This window comes from Rutidosis leptorrhynchoides, chromosome 2, assembly GCF_046630445.1.
Source record: "Rutidosis leptorrhynchoides isolate AG116_Rl617_1_P2 chromosome 2, CSIRO_AGI_Rlap_v1, whole genome shotgun sequence".
Lineage (NCBI taxonomy): Eukaryota > Viridiplantae > Streptophyta > Magnoliopsida > Asterales > Asteraceae > Rutidosis > Rutidosis leptorrhynchoides.
In genome coordinates this window covers 143,346,130-143,373,670 of record NC_092334.1, presented here as the reverse complement: position 1 = coordinate 143,373,670, position 27,541 = coordinate 143,346,130, and the positions used below count along the sequence as shown (strand labels likewise).

Below are 27,541 nucleotides of genomic sequence, written 5' to 3'. Positions count from 1 at the left end.
GATTTCAAACTTTCTAGACTCAACATTACAGATTTTGCTTATCGTGTCAGAAACATGTAAAGCTTAAAGTTTAAATTTGGTTGGAAATTTCCGGGTCGTTACAGTACCCACCCGTTAAAGAAATTTCGTCCCCGAAATTTGATCGAGATCGTCATGACTAACAATGAAATGTTTTTATGACGAATATGAATTGATAGCTAGAGTTTTATCACCATTTAGTAATAGTGGTACAACAATTCGATTATGTGAAGCGTACGAGTGAAGCTGTCACAAGAGATTAAGATAGAGATTTTAACTTTTGACGTAGTCACAGTGAATTTCCGGGATTTAAGGGATTTAAAAGGAAATCTTGGAAATCTAAAAGATTTGATTCTTCGGCGAATAAAGAAATTATGATCTTCTTTGATTTATGTAGCAATCTGTTCTGATTCTTCTGTCGAATATTTCACTATAAATCCACTCCCTCCTTTCCTTATTTTTCTACAACTCACACCTTCTATTCTTTCTCCTCAATTCATACTTTATAGTATTTGTTAATATGCTCCATCCGGTACTAATTTTTGATATACTCCTAACTTTTATATCTGTCATTCTTCTTTTTCACCTACCACCGGAAGAATCTATTTACTTCTACTATACTCTTGTGTTTATAGTGTTCCTAGTTCTCCCGTGTCTCTATATTGCTATATGCATTGGTATACACGGTTTGTAATTTCGGAGTCATTATCGAGCTTTATATATTTTTCATCATTCTTCGGAGCCTCATGCTTTCGTTTTCTCCTCCCGACTTCGAGTCAAGCGAGTAATGGTCCAGGATTCGTAGATACGAAATTCGGAATGAACATAGTTAATGTCCTAAGAAAGAAGTTGTAATGGCACGATCTTGATTTGTTAAATTACCAGAATACCCTGGAAAAGACCGAATCATCAAGAAATATTTTCTTGATAAGTTTAGAGATTAGATAGAATGTAAGAGTCGTGTAACATGGCATATAATGACGGTACTGTGAATCATCACATTCCATTAGAAACTTAACATGACTTACTGTAATATAATGAAGTTGATCAAGTTTCATTATATTATACTAATTCATGTATCAGTTCCCAACACTGCTTCAGAACATTCCTATTTTGAGCTCGAAGGTTTTAGAATTTAGAAACTAACACAGTTTCTTTTATGTTATAACGCAGATAGCGTAGAAAGATAATTAATATCGAACGAGAATACTTTGAAGATATTTTCAGAATTATTGAGGATATTTTCAATGAAAGATACGATAATATCTTGGAATTTCTAATATCGAAGGATGATGATGAAGATTTACCCGTAAGGGTTTAGATTCAGAAGCAAGGTGTTTGCTACAGAATCGTCATGATTCTTTATGTACAAGTTTAGTCCTTGTATTTCGTTCGGAGTCTCCTTCATGGTTTGCTCAATCCGGTTTTCAGTACCAAATTTTCTATCTAGCGTTTCTAGCACTTCCTTCTTTTATCATCAACTTTTGGTCATTATGACCATCTATAACATGCTGCTTCGTCAGCATTTTCAAAGTTAACGAATCTGGGTCATTGGTTTTCAAACCGAGGTGGTTTCAAGAGAATTGTGTTTTTAGATGATTAAACGCTGATGGTAATATGGTGGAATATAAAAGGTTCTCCGGTAACGATGAGGAAAGCCAATCGTATATATCAAAGTTATAATAAGACTTATTCGAATGAAAGGTCGAAGTTGCTCTGTTGGAGTTGTGACAAAATTGGCTAATTTGAAAAAGAATCGTAAGGTGGTTTTTGCTAATGATTGATAAAGAATTCGACGCGGTACGTGTTAAACTATGACTTTGAGTTCAAGAGTTTTTCAGGTGCATAACTATATGCATAAATCTTTTCTTCCGTAGGTGAAGTGCGGCTGGTTCATCCTCATGATCAAGATGTTTTTCAAAAATCATGAAAGATTTGAACGCGAATTGTAACTGTCGAGGTACAAATGAGGTTTAAGATGAAATCAAGTGACAAAATTGAAGAATTATTTAGTTTCATATGTTATAATTAATATTTTAATTCATTTTAATTGTCCAAAGTTAGCAGTCCAATAGTCCGATTGTCCAATGGTCCAATAAATTCATATATAAATTTAATATATAATATTCGAATTAATTAATACGTATCGTGACCCGTGTACCGGTCTCAGTATTGATCACAACTCAAACCATATATATATTTTGGAATCAACTCCAACCCTGTATAGTCAACTCCAACATTCACATATAGAGTGTCTACGGTTGTTCCGAAATATATATATAGATGGGTCGATATGATAGATCGAAACCTTGTATACGTGTCCCGTTATTTATAGTGCGTAAAATAAATAAATATATATCATGACCCGTGTACAACGTATTGTCTCAGAATTAATCCGACGTATTGTGTACATGTGTCCCGATTTAAAGTGCGTAAAAGTAAATAACAGAAATTAAATGACAATAAATTAAATTGCGATAAATAAAATGTAATACGGAATTAACAGTTAACTGGGAACAGTTAGCTAGGAACAGTTAGCATGGATCCTTAACAAAATTCTTTATAATTAATTTGTTTGTTTCTAACAAATTTTATTATGTCCAATGTTTTCTTCATTATGCCACTTGTTGAATTTTGATAGATCAAAATCCAAATATGAAATTTGTCTGGAAATGGTTATTCTGTGGTGAACGGATACGTATATTGATAGTTGTAAGTAGGATAGTGAATGACCGTTGAATCAGATTCAAAGAATGTATAGTGTAACTTATTAATGTGAAATCTAAATATTCCTCGGGTACTACCTACCCGTTAAAATATTTTCATCATTAACAGTTTGTACGATCGAATTTTTAATTACAATCTTTATGAAAATATACTTACATATATATTTTCTTCTGATGTAATATAGATTTAATGAGTTGATATGATATTAATCTCATTTAATTTACCGTTAGAACGAGAATATATAATCTCTAAAACATTAAAGATTACATAATCTTCATGTCGAACGAAGGTAATTGATGTAGAACGATTCGTAGAACGATGATTATACTCTAGGTACAGAATGAGATGGTGAGGCATGGATTGTTGAAACTTGGGTTATTGGTGGTACTGGTACCGTTGGTGCTGAAGCTGGTGATGTTACTGGTGCTGGTGATACTGCTGGTGCTTGCAAATTGTGTACCATGCTCTCTAAAGTTAATACTCGAGCTCGAAGTTCTCTAACTTTTTCTACTAACCCTGGTTGGTTATCAGTGTGAGGTAAATGTCGGATATCATCTCTAGTTCCGTTAATGGTAGTCTCAAGACGAAAAATTCTTGCAAAAAGGGTATAAACGGTGTTGCGAACGGGTTCGCCGGTTAGCGGGTCAAGTACTCCAAGGTTAGGTGGTAGATTCGGTTCATGATATGGAGTACCTTCTTCCCTTCTCCATAGGGTGAGTATGTCGCGAACCCACCCCCATTTTATCCAGTAATCACGGTAGTTGATTGGTTGGTGTGCTCCTGTCACGCTGTCTTCGGAGTCGGAGGAACTTGGTTGATTCGTAGAGGCCATCTTACGCGATCTCAGAAAAGATTTTTTTGGTATGAAGAGTTTAGTGACAGCAATTGATAGTTGAATGGTATTCTCAATGCATCATATGCATATATATATATATATATAGTACCAGTTTCCCCTAAATTACGGATAAATTTACGGAAGATATCAGGCAAAGTCTATCGTAATAGATACGCTAAGATATGATTTAGCAGATACGCTAAGATATGAGTTTTGTCTATACACTAATCATGCAGTCAATGCAGTAAGATGTGTCTAGACTAAGAATAATGAGCAGGTAATTTCCTAAAGTTGATAAGCACATGATTTCCGACAAAAATGATAAGCAAAACTTTTGACATGCAGACACGGTCGAAGTCCAGATCCACTAATGCATCTAAACAACTATCAGTTAGACACACTAATGCAAGACTTGGTTCGCTAAGACCACCGCTCTGATACCACCTGTGAGGACCCGTCCTTATCCACCCGGACGAAGTCATCAACATTTGGTCCCATTGCGATGATCGACTCCAAATAATAACTTTAACATGAGCAAATGCACAGCGGAAGACTTAATTCGTACCTGAGAATAACATGCTTTAAAAAGTCAACATAAAGTTGGTGAGATATATAGGTTTGATGCTAGCAGCGTTATAACTATGGACCACAAGATTTCATGTTTATACATAATACACTCCTCGTGTATGAAAAGTCGTTGAGCACTTGGTAACCATACTTAACATTTAAATCACAGCAGCATATTCTTAAATAAACCCTACACCGTACCAAGTGTAGTAACGAAACGAAGTACTGTGCAACCGTTTAAAACTGGTCGTCCAGCCCGGTTGGGGTTGTCAGGCCCGATAGATCTATCAACAGGATTCGCGATTACGCTCCTCACGTAAATATTAGCTACCAAGTATAAAGAAATATGCCATGGTACAACTCAACGTAGAATTTATTTTTGATCACTTGTGTCCATAATGTAAATCATTTATAAAACAGCGCATGTATTCTCAGCCCAAAAATATTTAGAGTTTAAAAGGGACTATATACTCACCTAATGTATTTTGTAGTAAAAATACATATAACATCATTGAACACGTATAGGGTTGGCCTCGGATTCACGAACCTATATCATTTATTTATACATATTAAAACATATACTCATAATCGAACGATTTCCTATATTATGAATTTATATATTATATATTTAATTTGTATATATATTTATTCAAATTGTTAATATAATTATATATATATATATATATATGTGATTAGTACTTTAATAAAAATCTTAACTTGTTATATATATGAATATTTATAAGATTAAGACGTACTATTAACCTTAATAATATTTTTAAAACTTTTATTTTCATGAACGTAGGGATATATATAATATTGATAATATTGTTAGTTTTATTGAAAACAAAATATTAATTTTAGTAAAAATAATAATAATAATAATAATAATATTAAAAATGATAATTTTAATGAAAATGATAATTCTAATGATAATGATAAATTTTATATGATAATTTTAATAGAAAAATGATAATTTTGATAATTCTTATATTAATGTTAATTTTAATGACAATAATAATAATAATAATAATAATAATAATAATAATAATAATAATAATAATAATAATAATAATAATAATAATAATAATAATAATAATAATAATAATAACAAGAACTACCTCATGGAGTTTTAAAAGAAAAAAAAAACAGCCTTTGTAGGGGATTGAACTCGTAACCACCAGAATACCCCTCAACACCTTAACCAGTTGGGCTATGCCCGTTTTTATGTTTTATGCCCACTGTTATATTTTATAACCCGGAATTTCGTAACCATAGTCATCTACCAGCTTAACAGGAAGCACGCAATGGATCTCGGCCCAAGTCCAGATGATTAATAACCGGCCCAGACAATTTAAATCAAGCGCAACAGAAATATTATGTTCTCGATCCAGATCAGAAACGGGAAACAGATAAAAAAAAAATAGCAGCCGAAAGGGATAAAAGGGATTGAACGAGGGGTTTTAGTGGGGTTAGGTTTAAAATTGTGTCTGCCAATAAATAAAAGATTCGCATAAATGACAGCTACTTATTCCCTCTCATCAAAATCGTTATCATATTTCATAATTATATATCATTATCTATTCGGTATTTTAGAGGAACGGAGATAGAACAAAAGACAGGAACATACATAGCCGCTGCATATGCTTCAACTTGGGATTGGGGTTTTATGGTGGTCACATAATTTCATGGGTGTGTTGGTTTGTTTTCAAGAGAAAGAGAGTCGGTTCACGATGGTTGATGTCGTGTTTAATGGTTGTGGAAGTGATCGGTTATCGTGGGTTTGGTGGTGTCTCGATGGTAACTTGAAACAGGAAATAATCATGAGTGATGGTTGTTGGGTTGTGCTCAGTCCATGGTAGAAAGAACATAAGCGTAAGCTGCAGTAGCAACTTTGGGATGTTGCAATATTGAAACAGAAAAACATGAGAGGGATAGTGAGAGAGAAATAGTTATCAAGGGTGGTTCACTGTTGGGGAAGATGGTGCACGGTGGAAGTGATCATGGAGGTGTGATGGTGCACAGTGGTGGTGAAGAAGGTTGCAAGATGGTTGTTCATGTGGTGGTCTCAACAGAAAACAAAAATCAACAGCAATTAACGATGAAAATAGTGGTTGCTCACGGTTATGGTGGTGGCTCACGGGTGTGAGTTATGGATAGTGATATGGGTCGAGTAACAAAACCAGGAAGGTTGGTCCGGTGTAGAGTGGCTCACGGTGTTTTGGCCATCGTTCATTAAAATCGAGTTCAAAAAGATTTGAGGTGGTGAAGGGAGATCAAGGGTGTGGTGTTGGCGTGAGGGTGGTTATGGTTTCGGATGACGGGTTATAGTGGTAGCCGTATGATGTTGTGAAGATGTAAGTGGTGATGTGTTGTAGCCCGATGGTCTTTTGAAGAAGAAAGAGTTGATAATTGATTAACTATATTGCATATCCTATCTATGCTATGTAAATGATTGTATATATTTATATTAGCTGTAAAGATGTCAAGAAACATATAGTACTATCAAATTTACAAATATAATATCTATCATATTCTAAAAGGAAGCAGTAAGTTCTACTTTTAAGTTCACGGATTCAATAATACATATTTGGAATATAGCATCCTCAATAAAGATTAAAGAAAATATAAACGTGCTATTTGTTAGCCGCATATTACTATTGAGTTATGATTTCATTAATGGACCGAATTTCGTGCTCTTTTGTTAAACATTGGCGGATAAAAGTTTTCGGAAAAAAAAATCCCAAATTTTACAGGAATCATAAATATTTAAACTAATCAAAAAAAAAACGGTCGTTAATTGTTTAAAATTATTAAAAAAAAATTAAATCAACTGTCCGCATTCGACTCCAGATAAAATATAAAAAGTTCTAAAATTTAACAATTAGTTGTTCGTGAATCGTCAGGCATGGTCAAAGGGTAACTGATTATCCGAATAAAGATTTCAAACTTTCTAGACTCAACATTATAGATTTTGCTTATCGTGTCAGAAACATGTAAAGCTTAAAGTTTAAATTTGGTTGGAAATTTCCGGGTCGTTACAGTACTGTAGTGACCCGAACTTTTCCATGTTTATATATATTAATTGAGATTGATATTTACATGATTAAATGTTTCCAACATGTTAAGCAATCAAACTTGTTAAGACTTGATTAATTGAAATAGGTTTCATATAGACAATTGACCACCCAAGTTGACCGGTGATTCACGAACGTTAAAACTTGTAAAAACTATATGATGACATATATATGGTTATATATATAGTTAACATGATTTTATTATAAGTATGTATCTCATTAGGTATTTTAACAATGAGTTATATACATAAAAATGAGACTATTAATTTAAGAATCTCGAAAACGATATATATAACGATTATCGTTATAACAACGTCTTACTAGGTACATATGAATCATATTAAGATATTGATACACTTGGTTAATTATGTTAAATGATAAGTAAATATATTATTAAGTGTATTAACAATGAAATACATATGTCAAAATAAGACTACTAACTTAATGATTTCGAAACGAGACATATATGTAACGATTATCATTGTAACGACATTTAACTGTATATATATCATACTAAGATATATTATATATCATAATATCATGATAATATAACAATTTAACATCTCATTTGTTATAATAAACAATGGGTTAACAACATTCAACAAGATCGTTAACCTAAAGGTTTCAAAACAACATTTACATGTAACGACTAACGATGACTTAACGACTCAGTTAAAATGTATATACATGTAGTGTTTTAATATGTATTCATACACTTTTGAAAGACTTCAAGACACTTATCAAAATACTTCTACTTAACAAAAATGCTTACAATTACATCCTCGTTCAGTTTCATCAACAATTCTACTCGTATGCACCCGTATTCGTACTCGTACAATACACAGCTTTTAGATGCATGTACTATTGGTATATACACTCCAATGATCAGCTCTTAGCAGCCCATGTGAGTCACCTAACACATGTGGGAACCATCATTTGGCAACTAGCATGAAATATCTCATAAAATTACAAAAATATGAGTAATCATTCATGACTTATTTACATGAAAACAAAATTACATATCCTTTATATCTAATCCATACACCAACGACCAAAAACACCTACAAACACTTTCATTCTTCAATTTTCTTCATCTAATTGATCTCTCTCAAGTTCTATCTTCAAGTTCTAAGTGTTCTTCATAAATTCTACAAGTTCTAGTTACATAAAATCAAGAATACTTTCAAGTTTGCTAGCTCACTTCCAATCTTGTAAGGTGATCATCCAACCTCAAGAAATCTTTGTTTCTTACAGTAGGTTATCATTCTAATACAAGGTAATAATCATATTCAAACTTTGGTTCAATTTCTATAACTATAACAATCTTATTTCAAGTGATGATCTTACTTGAACTTGTTTTCATGTCATGATTCTGCTTCAAGAACTTCGAGCCATCCAATGATCCGTTGAAGCTAGATCCATTTTTCTCTTTTCCAGTAGGTTTATCCAAGAAACTTAAGGTAGTAATGATGTTCATAACATCATTCGATTCATACATATAAAGCTATTTTATTCGAAGGTTTAAACTTGTAATCACTAGAACATAGTTTAGTTAATTCTAAACTTGTTCGCAAATAAAAGTTAATCCTTCTAACTTAACTTTTAAAATCAACTAAACACATGTTCTATATCTATATGATATGCTAACTTAATGATTTAAAACCTGGAAACACGAAAAACACCGTAAAACCGGATTTACGCCGTCGTAGTAACACCGCGGGCTGTTTTGGGTTAGTTAATTAAAAACTATGATAAACTTTGATTTAAAAGTTGTTATTCTAAGAAAATGATTGTTATTATGAACATGAAACTATATCCAAAAATTATGGTTAAACTCAAAGTGGAAGTATGTTTTCTAAAATGGTCATCTAGACGTCGTTCTTTCGACTGAAATGACTACCTTTACAAAAACGACTTGTAACTTATTTTTCCGACTATAAACCTATACTTTTTCTGTTTAGATTCATAAAATAGAGTTCAATATGAAACCATAGCAATTTTATTCACTCAAAACGGATTTAAAATGAAGAAGTTATGGGTAAAACAAGATTGGATAATTTTTCTCATTTTAGCTACGTGAAAATTGGTAACAAATCTATTCCAACCGTAACTTAATCAACTTGTATTGTATATTATGTAATCTTGAGATACCATAGACACGTATACAATGTTTCGACCTATCATGTCGACACATCTATATATATTTCGGAACAACCATAGACACTCTATATGTGAATGTTGGAGTTAGCTATACAGGGTTGAGGTTGATTCCAAAATATATATAGTTTGAGTTGTGATCAATACTGAGATACGTATACACTGGGTCGTGGATTGATTCAAGATAATATTTATCGATTTATTTCTGTACATCTAACTGTGGACAACTAGTTGTAGGTTACTAACGAGGACAGCTGACTTAATAAACTTAAAACATCAAAATATATTAAAAGTGTTGTAAATATATTTTGAACATACTTTGATATATATGTATATATTGTTATAGGTTCGTGAATCAACCAGTGGCCAAGTCTTACTTCCCGACGAAGTAAAAATCCGTGAAAGTGAGTTATAGTCCCACTTTTAAAATCTAATATTTTTGGGATGAGAATACATGCAGGTTTTATAAATGATTTACAAAATAGACACAAGTACGTGAAACTACATTCTATGGTTGAATTATCGAAATCGAATATACCCCTTTTTATTAAGTCTGGTAATCTAAGAATTAGGGAACAGACACCCTAATTAACGCGAATCTTAAAGATAGATCTATTGGGCCTAACAAACCCCATCCAAAGTACCGGATGCTTTAGTACTTCGAAATTTATATCATATCCGAAGGGTGTCCCGGAATGATGGGGATATTCTTATATATGCATCTTGTTAATGTCGGTTACCAGGTGTTCACCATATGAATGATTTTTATCTCTATGTATGGGATGTGTATTGAAATATGAAATCTTGTGGTCTATTATTATGATTTGATATATATAGGTTAAACCTATAACTCACCAACATTTTTGTTGACGTTTTAAGCATGTTTATTCTCAGGTGATTATTAAGAGCTTCCGCTGTCGCATACTTAAATAAGGACGAGATTTGGAGTCCATACTTGTATGATATTGTGTAAAAACTGCATTCAAGAAACTTATTTTGTTGTAACATATTTGTATTGTAAACCATTATGTAATGGTCGTGTGTAAACAGGATATTTTAGATTATCATTATTTGATAATCTACGTAAAGCTTTTTAAACCTTTATTGATGAAATAAAGGTTATGGTTTGTTTTAAAATGAATGCAGTCTTTGAAAAACGTCTCATATAGAGGTCAAAACCTCGCAACGAAATCAATTAATATGGAACGTTTTTAATCAATAAGAACGGGACATTTCAGAAACGCTGCAGGAAGTCATCCGGATCCGTTAAACCATTATAAGTACCCAGTGTGTGGGGTATCTTTGGCGCTGATGGAAACGGATATGCAGTTATATGCGGAGGAAACTTATCAAAAGTAGTTGGTAGCTCAAAAGGTGGTTTAACAGGGTCACATTTGAGCCCTGCGAAGAAACGCTTCATCATATCCTGAACAAAATCAGGTTGCGAAAATAGGTGGACCATGTCAGGAGGTGCCGCCTGCATAAATTAGCTTGCGAGATTCGCCTGCCCCTGAATATTTTTCCAAGGTTGCCCCGACGTTTGCGGATATAACCAAGGCTGATGCGTTGGAAAAGAAGGCAGGCCTGCCGGCGCAGAGTATACGGGTAGCTGAAAAGGTGCCGAAACCTGTGGCGCGGATGCCTGCGAGACCTGAGGATATGCCGTTGTAAGTCCAACCGTATGCGCAGTGCTTTGCTGTTCTGCGGTTATCGAAGTCCAATGAGAATTGGCATCTGGAATGACACCGAACCCCCAACTATTAAGTAATGCCTGCGCATCCGCAGGAGTCAAAAACAGCGAAATTGGACGCGGTGGTTGCCAAGGTTGCAACGGTGTAAACGATGAATTCTGCTGAACACTCTGCGTCTGCAGAGGGATTAAAACTGTGGTACTATAAATAGGTACCTGGCCGCAGCATACCACATGTGGGCCTACTATTTCACCGCTAGTGCCTACCAAGATGACCCTTGGATCCACCGAGGAAAAATCCAGCCGCGTGGTTGTGACTGGCGAGTTTGCCCTTGGCGGTGTAATCCCATCTGGATATATCGGCTTATACCTCTGAAAAGGCTCGCCGGATACAGGTGGAGGATATGGCGTGTATCCCGCCCCCGTGGTCATAGCTTGCGTCTGCTGATTACCAGACGGTGTATTTTGATTATCTGTTTGAGTACGTTCCGATGAGTCCCCGGAAGTCATGATACTGTAAAAGAAAAAATTCAAAAAATTTGTGAATAATAAGCCTTATAATTCAAAACCTTTTTTTTTTTTAAAGCAAAAGCAATTAAACAGTCTTGAACTAGTTCGGCTCTCAATGAAAGCACCACTTGATCATACATATTTTTACCATAGGGTTAATATGCCTGTTTAATACGCAAAGGGGGGATTTAAGGATCTTAGAACAAGGCTCTCCGGTCCGGCTACCGTGAATAACCCTGACCGACATGATGATGTCGGCGGGGTGGCCAAGTGATTAAGTCCACCTTCGATAACGGTCGTTGTTCGGAAGGCCCCATATAAGGCTGTAGGTGCTAGTCGACAAAGAACTAACCTGTTAACCTTGAGAAGACGAGAGATGATGCTGGTTACGTAAGATGTGTGATTAATGATTGTTACGTAATGTGGTTGTCCCTTAGAATGATAATTAGGGTTTGTATATATAGGCAAACCCTAATTCTAGAACCATCTGAGATGATGGTAATCCCTTCCATAACCAACTCCCCGAATCACGGATATAATTATGGAAAAGATACTTACTTGAGGACCAAGTAACCGCCGTACCGGGAACAAAGGCATTCGATATGAATCCGCATGACGCATACCGCATACAAAATATACGCATACGCATGCGCGCGAGTGCCCGCATACGTATGTATTGCGCATGCGGGTTGCGGTATCATTATTGATATATAACTTTCTTATTTGGATAATCTTATTGATATATAACTTTCTTATTTGGAATAATAGTTTTGAAATGCCTTTGTAATTTTATTAAATTTGATTTGATTAACTTGGTAAACTGTCTATTAAATACAATAAACTATATTAGATTAGATTACTTAATTAATCATATAGGAAATATTGTTTTGTGGAAATGAAGTTAGAAATTGGGATTTTACCTGAGTGATGCATGCAGTATGCACGGCATATGAAGCGAAGCAGGTCAACCATCTTCGGCCACACCCCGCACACCAACAGCAGAGGCTATCCTACTCAACACCTAACAGCGTATGTGGGATCCAAACGATCGAAAAGCATACCCAACACACCATTAAAAAAAAAGTGAACCATCAGAGACAAACTTCCAGTGACCAACCAGTATATGTAAACCATTCCGATGACAAACCAAACAACCTTATGTGACCCACCCATTCTTTGAACAACCCATCCAAGATAAAAACAGTGAGCAACCAACGACAAGCTCCGAGAAGTGAAACAACCAGCAAACAACGGAATAAACATAGGCTGAGATTACCTTATCCAAACAGTGAAATTTTAGCATGAAGGAATCCAGCGAACAACAGTAGTCCAGTAACATCCGACGAGCCTAAGTTTGTAGAGTGTTTGGTCAAAAAATCTATTTCCGCTAATGAAAAATCGAGGGAAACACCCACCAAACGAGCCTTTTGACACCCAAAGGGCAAATTAGAGATAGTAATAATTCTACTGTATGGACCCGTGAGCTTTGTTATGGGTACAATTCAAGTAATGGATGTGTACAACACTCTACTTTGCCTCCATGTAGGAGTGAGGGTGACAGTTTTAGTGAGCCAGGAACCAAAAGGACAAATTAGAGATGGTGAAAATTCTACTGTATGGACCCCTGAGTTTTGTTATGGGTACGATTCAAGTAATGGATGTGTACTACCACAGTCTACTACTTCGCCTCCGTGTAGGAGAGGGGGTGACAGTTTTAGTGAAAAGAATGGAGATTTTGTTCCGGGTTTGACAACAAGTGTGACCGATGATAACTCGGGTTTAAGCATTAGTGACTGCTTCATTTAGTGGTGGAGTGACTGTAGCTGTGTTGGGTTTGATAGCAGTACTACCAATGGAACTGGCTGTGTTATTTGGAGTGGAAGTAATATCTTTCTTATTAATCCACGTGATTACTCTACGTTAAAGTATGTGGTTAACCAAATGGCAATCAATCCACTTAGTTTTGCTACAGCTTTAAATCTAACAAGTCGATGTACAGAAAACAAGAAGGGGACCATATGTTGTTGGTATTCTGTTTTTCTTTTGCGCCGGTCTATAGAGGTATTGTAAGAAGAGAAAGCTTAAGACAAGAAAGTAATTGACTTGATACTGATTTTAACTTATTAAGTTTTATAGCTATTTCACTTATTATTATTATTATTATTATATTATTATATTATTATTATTATTAATTATTATTATTTTAAAGTACTTATATGAAAACTGTAACGCATTTTCCTAGTCTTTGACTAGCACATATCCACCGGAACTATCACCATCTTATTTCCTTCAAAAAATGTTGCTGTGAAGCCTTCAACCTACGATTCACCACCGTAAGTCCACCGGAAACAAATCCTTCAACCTAAGATCCATCAATTGCTGCAACTTCTCCTCAAATTTCATCTCTCTAATATCAGATCTCGTTAATTCCTTCACCGACGACGATAATAAAAAATGAATCAATTTCATTGATATCACCGTCACCGTTTCGGTTGCGGATGACGTCATTTTTGATGAATTTTGGATCAATAACCGTTTCTCCGCATATTTATGAACGATAACGCTACTCGATTAAAATATTTATGAACTAAATTAACATTCAAACGGCATTAGCGTGATTTATAAATATAATCTACACCTGAAGCTAGAGTCTGTAGCGATTTCAAATCGAACGATGACGGTGATGACTTTGGTAGTGACCGGTGGAGGGAAGTGTTTGAGGATGGTGACCGCCGTCGTGATTTTTTTCCGGCAAACCTGGAGTATTGTTTAATAAAATCCATGGTAACGGCTCTGCTAGTTGCTTTGTATTCTTGTTGTCTATATGCTATGTCGAATTATTGTGTTGGTACAGCCTTTTGCATTTAATAGATGGCTATGCCTCATTTGATTCTAACTTGGCATGCTTAATTGAATAGTTAATTTTTTTTTTAATACTTGTATGACTCATGTTATAGGTGGTAATGAACTGTGCAGCAGCAAGGGAGAAAGAGCCAAAATACCAAAAACGGCCGTTAATGATAGACTCTAGATAAAAACACACTAGATAAACCATAAAAACTCCGGATGTAATTTTGTATTGTTTGAAGGTTCAATGAATTATGAACATATTGTGTGTAACATTTTAGTATTTTACTTGTTTAATACAATATTATTTTGAGTTTGACCCATTTTCTTTACTGTTTTGTACGTACTTGTTTAGGTTAAATTTTTTAAAAGGGGCTAAAACGACATGTAAGTATAGTAAATAGAACAAAGCCTAAATCTGTACTCTTCTCATGACTTCCATGTAGATATTTTAATATTATTTTAGATATTGTATATTAGATTATGTGGTTTGGTCTAACTTAACATACCGAAATAGACTTGTATACCGAGTTGACCTGGTCAAGATCGTGTACTAATTGTTTAGCACCTCATCAAATGAAGCAACACAAACTTGTTTGATCTCTTTTGCAACTCTGGATTTTTTAATCAGTACAAAAAAAGTGTCTTCTGTTTCCTTATTCAAATATGTATTCATCATCATCATCTCTGACCTCGTTAATCTTCTTGTACTTGTACTTATGTACTGGTATATCATACTGCCTGTACTCTGCTACACAAAAATAAAAAAATCTTGTTTTACACTGTGTTCTGAATACAATTTTGATCAAATTTGCAGGAGCAGTAGGGACAGTTGTTACTTTCGTCAACAACTGTAGCTTCACTGTTTGGCCAGGAATCTTTAGCAACGGAGCCTCCGGCAGCCAAAATTTCAACAAAACTGGATTCGAGCTCACCAAGGGTGATTCACTCTCACTTGAAGCACCATCAGGATGGACTGGCCGTTTCTGGGGCCGAACAGGTTGCAAAGTGTCCAATAACGGGTCGTGGTTGTGCTCGACCGGTGACTGCGGCACGGGCCAAATAGAATGCAAAGGAAGATCATACAAACCGCCCGCTACAATTGCCGAGTTCAGTTTATCTGGGGGACAGGACTTTTATGATGTCAGTCTAGTTGATGGATTCAACTTGCCTATGCTAATTGAGGCAAGTGGTGGGTCGGGTTCAGGGTTACGTAGTTGTGCTAAAACGGGCTGCATCGATGACTTAAATACACGGTGTCCACCCGAACTGACAGTTGGAGATGGATGTAGGACTGCTTGTCAGGTGTTTGGGTCGCCCGAGTATTGTTGTAATAGCACTTTTGGAACACCGTCAACGTGCAAAGGAACTGCATACGCTCAGTTGTTTAAATCGGCTTGCCCGAGATCCTATAGCACTATATTTGATGATCAAACTAGTACATTTACATGTGCTGGTTCTGATTATACTATAAGATTTTGTCCGGCTCCAGATTCGTTTTCAACGATTGAACCTGGAGGCCGACTCGACTCCACTGACCAGCTTGTTAATGGAAATTTCACATTGGGGTTCTTTGATCAAGATTATAGTTATTTGGGAATTTGGTACACGAGTGACCCGGAATCTAGAAAAGTTTGGGTAGCTAATCCCAATGCGGCGATAAAGTCTGGCGACCATGCATTGTCTGTCGACCCGAAAACCGGAAACTTGATCATCACTACAGGACAGAGTACTCTGATGAATATTACTGATATTCGAGCTGGTTTAAACCCCAATGTGACTGCAACTCTCGAAAACAATGGTAATTTTCGGTTGATTAATCAAAAGGACAAAAAGGTTTTATGGCAGAGTTTTGATCACCCGTCGAATGTGCTTTTACCAGGTATGAAGCTTGGGTATGACTTACAATCAGGGCAGAATTGGACACTAACTTCTTGGTTGAGTGATGAATTTCCAAATTCAGGAGCTTTTACGTTAAGCTGGGAGCCCACTGATGAAGTGTCTCAGAGATTGTTGATTCGAAGAAGAGGCGAATCGTACTGGACCAGTGGGAATTTGAATGATCAAACATTTCAATATATGTTTGCATTAAACGCGCCTGGTAGCCAATCACATTATAATCTCAGTTCTGTTTACACAAATGAAGAGCGTTATTTTAGCTACGAAGGTACTAATTCTGATTTACCTATGTGGATTTTGACACCAAAAGGACAAATTAGAGATAGTGATAATTCTACTGTATGGACCCCTGAGTTTTGTTATGGGTACAATTCAAATAATGGATGTGTACAACAGTCTAATTTGCCTCCATGTAGGAGAGAGGGTGACAGTTTTAGTGAAAAGAATGGAGATTTTGATTCGGTTTTGACAACAAGTGTGACTGATGATAACTCGAGTTTGAGTATTGGTGATTGCTTCATTAAGTGCTGGAGTAATTGTAGCTGTGTGGGGTTTAATAGCAGTACTACCAATGGAACCGGTTGTGTTATTTGGACCGGGAGTAATAACTTTTTGATTAATCCACGTGACAACTCTACACTAAAATATGTGATTAACCAAATGCCGATTAATCCAAGTACAGGTATTAATGTTTATTTCCTTGGCAAAATGTAGAGGTGGGAAATGGGCGGGTTGTGCAGGTTGGATAATAGGTCAAAACAGGTAAATTTGCTATGGGTCACAACAGGTTGGAGCTTTTTGGGTTGACATATGATATTATTTGTCCAAAAATATTTTCTATTTAAAATTTGTGTGTAAATGATGGTTATGTTTACCTGACATGCTATTTGGGGGTGACATTCGACTCAATAGATGTAAAACATTTGCTGACCTAACTCATTTGGTAAGTAAATGGGTCTAAACTGTAACCTAGCCATTTTAATTTTAATTAAGTTGATATGTAGATCTTAACTTGACAAGCCACGGTCACAATTTCGGTTTCGATATCAAATAAACATGTAGTATTTAAATAGCTGTATGTCCTGTGGATTGTTTAGTGCCTCCTGTAAGATGTTTGGTTTCACCATAGGTGTTTACGAGACCCTTAATTGGAGAACGCATAACTGATTGTAATAATTATAAACTGATTGATGCTTAGCAGTATTGAGATGCTATAGTTTTGAATCTAAACAAATCCATTGTAGGAAACAAGAATGGACAAAGCATGACTTGGGCATGGATAGTTATTGGTGTTGTCATTCCTTTGGGTATAATCTGTTTGGGGCTTTTATGGTTTATAAAGAAGAGAAAGCGTAAACGAAAAGGTATATATACAACTATAAAGATCAAAATGAGTTTATGCCATAGTTTAATTAGTTGCTAATCTTGTTAAGTACTTACCGATACTAATTGTAGAGCACGAGAGGCGAAAGAGAGATGAATATTTCCTTGAGTTGACAGCTTCTGAAAGCTTCAAGGATATACACCAGCTCGAAAACAATGGTGGGAAAGGAAATGATTTGTTATTATTTAGTTTTGCCTCTATTATGACTGCCACAAATGATTTTGCCGATGAAAATAAGTTAGGACAAGGTGGTTTTGGACCCGTTTACAAGGTAGCTTGCCTTCTCGCAAGTTCTATTTTATAGAGTTGTTTGGTTCTTGTAAATTTACAATGATGTTACTAAAACAGGGAAAACTAAACGATGGACGAGAAATTGCAATAAAAAGGCTTTCAAGAACATCAGGTCAAGGGCTTGTGGAATTCAAGAATGAACTCATTCTTATAGCCAAACTTCAACACACAAATCTTGTTCGAGTTATTGGTTGTTGTATTCACAGGGATGAAAAGATGTTAATTTACGAATATATGCCTAACAAAAGCTTGGATTTTTTTCTCTTTGGTACGAATTTTTGTAACATAAGTACACATTATATATGTTGAACTTTGTGCTTGATACATTTTTTCAATGTCTTGCAGATGAAAATAGAAAGGCAGAGCTAGATTGGGTGAAAAGATTCAACATCATTGAAGGAGTTGCTCAGGGTTTGTTATATCTTCATAAATACTCAAGAATGCGAGTTATTCATAGAGATTTAAAAGCCAATAATATTCTTTTAGATGTGAATTTGAACCCAAAGATTTCTGATTTTGGTATGGCAAGAATTTTCAAAGAGAACGAAACTGAAGCAATGACTAACAGGGTAGTTGGAACATAGTAAGTTATCTTTTTTAAGATCTTAGTATATATCTTCTTGATCAATTTATGCTGAGCATCTTATATATAAAGGTGTGAAAAACAGCCAGGTTTAAAACTGTAGATACTTATATATGAATTCGTTATTGATCAGATTTAATACTGTATATTTGCTGACATCATATGCGAAATTTGTGTGTTCAGTGGTTATATGTCTCCTGAGTATGCAATGGAAGGGACGTTTTCCATAAAGTCCGATATCTTCAGCTTTGGCGTATTGATCCTAGAAATCATTAGTGGGAGAAAAAATAGTAGTTTTGTTCATCTTGACCGAACATTCAATCTGATTGGCTATGTAAGTCTACTCGCAATACACATAAAACATCTATAGAATCCAATATGCATATAATGTCATACACTAGACAACTGGAATCCTTGTATACTTAGTCCAGTGGTAATGGCCCATACCTCTTTGTTAGAGGTTGGGAGTTCGTTTCCCTTGGGTGTCAACATTGCACGCAATGATATCCCTTGATCTTGAACTCCCACCCATGTCGCCTTTCGCACATTGCATTGTGGGGGCAACATGGAGGGGGAGTTTTACCGGCTTTGCCCTCGAATTGGTTCGGGTTTCCTCCAGGGCAGTAGTTGGGGACGGGTTATGCAACTGCGAGAGATGATCGCATGAGTGGTTTAGTCCCTCTGGGTGATCCCAAACTGCTAGTAATAAAAAAAAAAAAAAACAATAGACGACTGGAAGTATCTTTATACTTTAAGTGAGTACAAACAGCTTATGCTATGGAAATATTATTGAAAAAAGAAAAATGTTATTATTGATGATTTAGGCATGGGAGCTATGGCAAAAAGGAGATACATTGGAGTTGAAGGATCCAACGCTCGAAAATACATTTGTTGTGCAGCAACAGTTCTTGCGAATTGTTCATGTTGCTCTTTTGTGTGTCCAAGAAAGTGCAACGGATAGACCAACGACATCGGATATGATATCCATGCTTCTCAATGATACCATCTCGCTACCCACGCCTAATAGACCGGCATTTGTCATTGGCAAAGTGGAGTCAAAGTCAACTACGGAAGAAAGCAAAGAGAGAGAGGTTTCACTGAACAATATGACAATAACTGTTGTGGAGGGTAGATAGGTTATGATCATAGTATTATATGGAGGGTAGTGTACATACGGTATTGTTATATTATATTCTTGATTGTTGTGTTAATGACTATCTTTCATTAAATTAAAATGATGATATGTAGCAAATAATATATGATATTCAAAATTTTATATTTTAATTTAGCAAATATTGTATGCTATCGTGCTTTTTCGTAACGAATGTTTATAATTTAAGTGTTTTTTTCTCATGTCCATTTTTGCCATTATACTATTTTTTTAACAAATGCAGCCATTAATTCTACGTGTTAATTTCTCAATTAATCTGAATAAACTTTATGCACATGTCAATTTCTTAATTAAACTATATTAAATAATCATGCATGTCATTATCTTAATTAAACTGAATTAAAGAATTATATATATATATATATATATATATATATATATATATATATATATATATATATATATATATATATATATATATATATATATATATATATATATTGCTATTAGATTAGATTGCTACACTTACCAAATAAAAATACGGAGTAACTAATTTAAGATAATATATTAATGAATATAATATCTTAAATTACTAAAGTTAATATGTATCCAATATCTGTAATGCTTGCTACTCCGTATTAGATTCGTAGACTCACCAAATAAACGGAGCAACTTATTTAAGGTATTATATTAACGACTATAATATCTTCAATTACTAAATATTATATGTATCTAATATCTTAATATCTGTGTATAAATATGCTAATAATAATTATATCTCTTTAAGTGCATAATTAATAACATTATTGAAGATCGGTGATTATTAACACGGACTCATAATTTATGTGTTAATATATATTACTAACGCTTTCGATACATATGTTATTAGGTAATAAATGATATTTAATTGTAATTACATTATACATTTGATAAATATCAATACTGATGTTATCGAATACTAATTTATACAACTGTCATGCAACGTACGAGCACGCTATTATTCAATATTAATGGTTTTGATACAAATGCTATTAGTAATAAAAGATTTTTTCATTGTAGTTGTATTATACATTTGATAAAATATTTATACTAATGTTATCGAGTACTAATTTATACAACGGTCGCGCAACGCACGAGCTCGCTTTAGTATTCAATATTAATGGTTTCGATACAAATGTTATTAGTAATAAATGATTTTTTCATTGTAATTGTGATATACATTTGAAAAAATGTTAATACTAACATTATCGAATACATATAAACAGATACAAAGAGTCGATAATTAGCTGAACTGTATTATGTCATATACATAAATTTTGAATTTTATTGTAATGCTATTATATGTTGTGATTATACCTTTGTATTTAAAAGATCAATGAATTATTATTATTATTATATATAAAATAAGAAAAGCATGATAAAGTGTGAGTGGTCGGCCCAACTTTACTTTACCTTTTTAGATTAGCACGTGAAAATTTAAACATTTAAACCCTTTACCCGATTTGCACAACCCACCCATTTTGTCATCTCTACCACACTTGCACTCTCATTGACTTCTGGTTTCCCAGATCTTGAATAAGGCTGGTGGATAAAATAATATGCTTTGGTTACAATTAATACTACATCTTTACATGTAATTAACCATTGTTATGATACTTTTGACAGGTGAAATTAGCTATCAAGTGAAATGTCCCGTTCTTATTGATTAAAAACGTTCCATATTAATTGATTTCGTTGCGAGGTTTTGACCTCTATATGAGACGTTTTTCAAAGACTGCATTCATTTTTAAACAAACCATAACCTTTATTTCATCAATAAAGGTTTAAAAAGCTTTACGTAGATTATCAAATAATGATAATCTAAAATATCCTGTTTACACACGACCATTACATAATGGTTTACAATACAAATATGTTACAACAAAATAAGTTTCTTGAATGCAGTTTTTACACAATATCATACAAGCATGGACTCCAAATCTTGTCCTTATTTAAGTATGCGACAGCGGAAGCTCTTAATAATCACCTGAGAATAAACATGCTTAAAACGTCAACAAAAATGTTGGTGAGTTATAGGTTTAACCTATATATATCAAATCGTAACAATAGACCACAAGATTTCATATTTCAATACACATCCCATACATAGAGATAAAAATCATTCATTTGGTGAACACCTGGTAACCGACAATAACAAGATGCATATATAAGAATATCCCCATCATTCCGGGACACCCTTCGGATATGATATAAATTTCGAAGTACTAAAGCATCCGGTACTTTGGATGGGGCTTGTTGGGCCCGATAGATCTATCTTTAGGATTCGCGTCAATTAGGGTGTCTGTTCCCTAATTCTTAGATTACCAGACTTAATAAAAAGGGGCATATTCGATTTCGATAATTCAACCATAGAATGTAGTTTCACGTACTTGTGTCTATTTTGTAAATCATTTATAAAACCTACATGTATTCTCATCCCAAAAATATTAGATTTTAAAAGTGGGACTATAACTCACCTTCACAGATTTTTACTTCGTCGGGAAGTAAGACTTGACCACTGGTTGATTCACGAACCTATAACAATATATACATATATATCAAAGTATGTTCAAAATATATTTACAACACTTTTAATATATTTTGATGTTTTAAGTTTATTAAGTCAGCTGTCCTCGTTAGTAACCTACAACTAGTTGTCCACAGTTAGATGTACAGAAATAAATCGATAAATATTATCTTGAATCAATCCACGACCCAATGTATACGTATCTCAGTATTGATCACAACTCAAACTATATATATTTTGGAATCAACCTCAACCCTGTATAGCTAACTCCAACATTCACATATAGAGTGTCTATGGTTGTTCCGAAATATATATAGATGTGTCGACATGATAGGTCGAAACATTGTATACGTGTCTATGGTATCTCAAGATTACATAATATATAATACAAGTTGATTAAGTTATGGTTGGAATAGATTTGTTACCAATTTTCACGTAGCTAAAATGAGAAAAATTATCCAATCTTGTTTTACCCATAACTTCTTCATTTTAAATCCGTTTTGAGTGAATCAAATTGCTATGGTTTCATATTGAACTCTATTTTATGAATCTAAACAAAAAAAAGTATAGGTTTCTAGTCGGAAAAATAAGTTACAAGTCGTTTTTGTAAAGGTAGTCATTTCAGTCGAAAGAACGACGTCTAGATGACCATTTTAGAAAACATACTTCCACTTTGAGTTTAACCATAATTTTTGGATATAGTTTCATGTTCATAATAAAAATCATTTTCTCAGAATAAAAACTTTTAAATCAAAGTTTATCATAGTTTTTAATTAACTAACCCAAAACAGCCCGCGGTGTTACTACGACGGCGTAAATCCGGTTTTACGTTGTTTTTCGTGTTTCCAGGTTTTAAATCATTAAGTTAGCATATCATATAGATATAGAACATGTGTTTAGTTGATTTTAAAAGTCAAGTTAGAGGGATTAACTTTTGTTTGCAAACAAGTTTAGAATTAACTAAACTATGTTCTAGTGATTACAAGTTTAAACCTTCGAATAAGATAGATTTATATGTATGAATCGAATGATGTTATGAACATCATTACTACCTTAAGTTCCTTGGATGAACCTACTGGAAAAGAGAAAAATGGATCTAGCTTCAATGGATCCTTGGATGGCTCAAAGTTCTTGAAGCAAAATCATGACACGAAAACAAGTTCAAGTAAGATCATCACTTGAAATAAGATTGTTATAGTTATAGAAATTGAACCAAAGTTTGAATATGATTATTACCTTGTATTAGAATGATAACCTACTGTAAGAAACAAAGATTTCTTGAGGTTGGATGATCACCTTATAAGATTGGAAGTGAGCTAGCAAACTTGAAAGTATTCTTGATTTTATGAAACTAGAACTTTTGGAATTTATGAAGAACACTTAGAACTTGAAGATAGAACTTGAGAGAGTTCAATTAGATGAAGAAAATTGAAGAATGAAAGTGTTTGTAGGTGTTTTTGGTCGTTGGTGTATGGATTAGATATAAAGGATATGTAATTTTGTTTTCATGTAAATAAGTCATGAATGATTACTCATATTTTTGTAATCTTATGAGATATTTCATGCTAGTTGCCAAATGATGGTTCTCACATGTGTTAGGTGACTCACATGGGCTGCTAAGAGCTGATCATTGGAGTGTATATACCAATAGTACATACATCTAAAAGCTGTGTATTGTACGAGTACGAATACGGGTGCATACGAGTAGAATTGTTGATGAAACTGAACGAGAATGTAATTGTAAGCATTTTTGTTAAGTAGAAGTATTTTGATAAGTGTATTGAAGTCTTTCAAAAGTGTATAATTACATATTAAAACACTACATGTATATACATTTTAACTGAGTCGTTAAGTCATCGTTAGTCGTTACATGTAAGTGTTGTTTTGAAACCTTTAGGTTAACGATCTTGTTAAATGTTGTTAACCCAATGTTTATAATAACAAAAGAGATTTTAAATTATTATATTATCATGATATTATGATGTACGAATATCTCTTAATATGATATATATACATTAAATGTCGTTACAACGATAAACGTTACATATATGTCTCGTTTCAAAATCATTAAGTTAGTAGTCTTGTTTTTACATATGTAGTTCATTGTTAATATAATTAATGATATGTTTACTTATCATAATATCATGTTAACTATATATATAACCATATATATGTCATCATATAGTTTTTTACAAGTTTTAACGTTCGTGAATCACCGGTCAACTTGGGTGGTCAATTGTCTATATGAAACCTATTTCAATTAATCAAGTCTTAACAAGTTTGATTGCTTAACATGTTGGAAACATTTAATCATGTAAACATCAATCTCAATTAATATATATAAACATGGAAAAGTTCGGGTCACTACAGTACCTACCCGTTAAATAAATTTCGTCCCGAAATTTTAAGCTGTTGAAGGTGTTGACGAATCTTCTGGAAATAGATGCGGGTATTTCTTCTTCATCTGATCTTCACGCTCCCAGGTGAACTCGGGTCCTCTACGAGCATTCCATCGAACCTTAACAATTGGTATCTTGTTTTGCTTAAGTCTTTTAACCTCACGATCCATTATTTCGACGGGTTCTTCGATGAATTGGAGTTTTTCGTTGATTTGGATTTCATCTAACGGAATAGTGAGATCTTCTTTAGCAAAACATTTCTTCAAATTCGAGACGTGGAAAGTGTTATGTACAGCCGCGAGTTGTTGAGGTAACTCAAGTCGGTAAGCTACTGGTCCGACACGATCAATAATCTTGAATGGTCCAATATACCTTGGATTTAATTTTCCTCGTTTACCAAATCGAACAACGCCTTTCCAAGGTGAAACTTTAAGCATGACCATCTCTCCAATTTCAAATTCTATATCTTTTCTTTTAATGTCAGCGTAGCTCTTTTGTCGACTTTGGGCGGTTTTCAACCGTTGTTGAATTTGGATGATCTTGTCGGTAGTTTCTTGTATAATCTCCGGACCCGTAATCTGTCTATCCCCCACCTCACTCCAACAAATCGGAGACCTGCACTTTCTACCATAAAGTGCTTCAAACGGCGCCATCTCAATGCTTGAATGGTAGCTGTTGTTGTAGGAAAATTCTGCTAACGGTAGATGTCGATCCCAACTATTTCCGAAATCAATAACACATGCTCGTAGCATGTCTTCAAGCGTTTGTATCGTCCTTTCGCTCTGCCCATCAGTTTGTGGATGATAGGCAGTACTCATGTCTAGACGAGTTCCTAATGCTTGCTGTAATGTCTGCCAGAATCTTGAAATAAATCTGCCATCCCTATCAGAGATAATAGAGATTGGTATTCCATGTCTGGAGACGACTTCCTTCAAATACAGTCGTGCTAACTTCTCCATCTTGTCATCTTCTCTTATTGGTAGGAAGTGTGCTGATTTGGTGAGACGATCAACTATTACCCAAATAGTATCAAAACCACTTGCAGTCCTTGGCAATTTAGTGATGAAATCCATGGTAATGTTTTCCCATTTCCATTCCGGGATTTCGGGTTGTTGAAGTAGACCTGATGGTTTCTGATGCTCAGCTTTGACCTTAGAACACGTCAAACATTCTCCTACGTATTTAGCAACATCGGCTTTCATACCCGGCCACCAAAAATGTTTCTTGAGATCCTTGTACATCTTCCCCGTTCCAGGATGTATTGAGTATCTGGTTTTATGAGCTTCTCTAAGTACCATTTCTCTCATATCTCCAAATTTTGGTACCCAAATCCTTTCAGCCCTATACCGGGTTCCGTCTTCCCGAATATTAAGATGCTTCTCCGATCCTTTGGGTATTTCATCCTTTAAATTTCCCTCTTTTAAAACTCCTTGTTGCGCCTCCTTTATTTGAGTAGTAATGTTATTATGAATCATTATATTCATAGATTTTACTCGAATGGGTTCTCTATCCTTCCTGCTCAAGGCATCGGCTACCACATTTGCCTTTCCCGGGTGGTAACGAATCTCAAAATCGTAATCATTCAATAATTCAATCCACCTACGCTGCCTCATATTCAGTTGTTTCTGATTAAATATGTGTTGAAGACTTTTGTGGTCGGTATATATAATACTTTTGACCCCATATAAGTAGTGCCTCCAAGTCTTTAATGCAAAAACAACCGCGCCTAATTCCAAATCATGCGTCGTATAATTTTGTTCGTGAATCTTCAATTGTCTAGACGCATAAGCAATCACCTTCGTTCGTTGCATTAATACACAACCGAGACCTTGCTTTGATGCGTCACAATAAATCACAAAATCATCATTCCCTTCAGGCAATGACAATATAGGTGCCGTAGTTAGCTTTTTCTTCAATAACTGAAACGCTTTCTCTTGTTCATCATTCCATTCAAATTTCTTCCCTTTATGCGTTAATGCAGTCAAGGGTTTTGCTATTCTGGAAAAGTCTTGGATGAACCTTCTGTAGTAACCAGCTAGTCCTAAAAACTGGCGTATGTGTTTCGGAGTTTTCGGGGTTTCCCACTTTTCAACAGTTTCTATCTTTGCCGGATCCACCTTAATACCTTCTTTGTTCACTATGTGACCGAGGAATTGAACTTCTTCCAACCAAAATGCACACTTTGAAAACTTAGCGTACAATTCTTCCTTCCTCAATACTTCTAACACTTTTCTCAAATGTTCACCGTGTTCTTGGTCATTCTTTGAGTAAATAAGTATGTCATCAATGAAAACAATGACAAACTTGTCAAGGTATGGTCCACACACTCGGTTCATAAGGTCCATGAACACAGCTGGTGCATTAGTTAAACCAAACGGCATGACCATAAACTCGTAATGACCGTAACGTGTTCTGAAAGCAGTCTTTGGAATATCATCTTCTTTCACCCGCATTTGATGATACCCGGAACGTAAGTCAATCTTTGAATAAACAGACGAGCCTTGTAGTTGATCAAATAAGTCGTCGATTCTCGGTAGTGGGTAGCGGTTCTTGATGGTAAGTTTGTTCAACTCTCGGTAGTCGATACACAACCTGAATGTACCATCTTTCTTCTTGACAAACAAAACAGGAGCTCCCCACGGTGATGTGCTTGGTCGAATGAAACCACGCTCTAAAAGTTCTTGTAATTGGCTTTGCAGTTCTTTCATCTCGCTGGGTGCGAGTCTGTAAGGAGCACGAGCTATTGGTGCAGCTCCTGGTACAAGATCTATTTGAAATTCAACGGATCGATGTGGGGGTAATCCCGGTAATTCTTTCGGAAATACATCGGGAAATTCTTTTACAATGGGAACATCATTGATGCTCTTTTCTTCAGTTTGTACT

The 27,541-nt window shown here is 34.7% G+C and overlaps 1 protein-coding gene across 1 annotated transcript; it reads left to right on the top strand.

The window, feature by feature from the left end:
- The first annotated feature begins 15,023 nt into the window (after positions 1–15,023).
- Positions 15,024–19,875, top strand: LOC139894395 (G-type lectin S-receptor-like serine/threonine-protein kinase At1g67520). Its single transcript, XM_071877655.1, has 8 exons — positions 15,024–15,152; positions 15,243–17,006; positions 17,569–17,688; positions 17,780–17,979; positions 18,057–18,267; positions 18,345–18,582; positions 18,766–18,916; positions 19,407–19,875. The coding sequence occupies exons 1-8, from the start codon at positions 15,092–15,094 to the stop codon at positions 19,716–19,718; spliced, it is 3,057 nt and encodes a 1,018-aa protein (XP_071733756.1). The 5' UTR covers positions 15,024–15,091; the 3' UTR covers positions 19,719–19,875.
- Positions 19,876–27,541: the final 7,666 nt, after the last annotated feature.

Coding starts and splice junctions, on each gene's coding strand:
- LOC139894395 (XM_071877655.1), top strand. CDS start 15,092: ATGTATTCATCATCATCATCTCTGACCTCGTTAATCTTCTTGTACTTG. Junction 17,007..17,568: donor GCCGATTAATCCAAGTACAG/GTATTAATGTTT, acceptor AATCCATTGTAG/GAAACAAGAATGGACAAAGC. Junction 18,268..18,344: donor CTTGGATTTTTTTCTCTTTG/GTACGAATTTTT, acceptor AATGTCTTGCAG/ATGAAAATAGAAAGGCAGAG.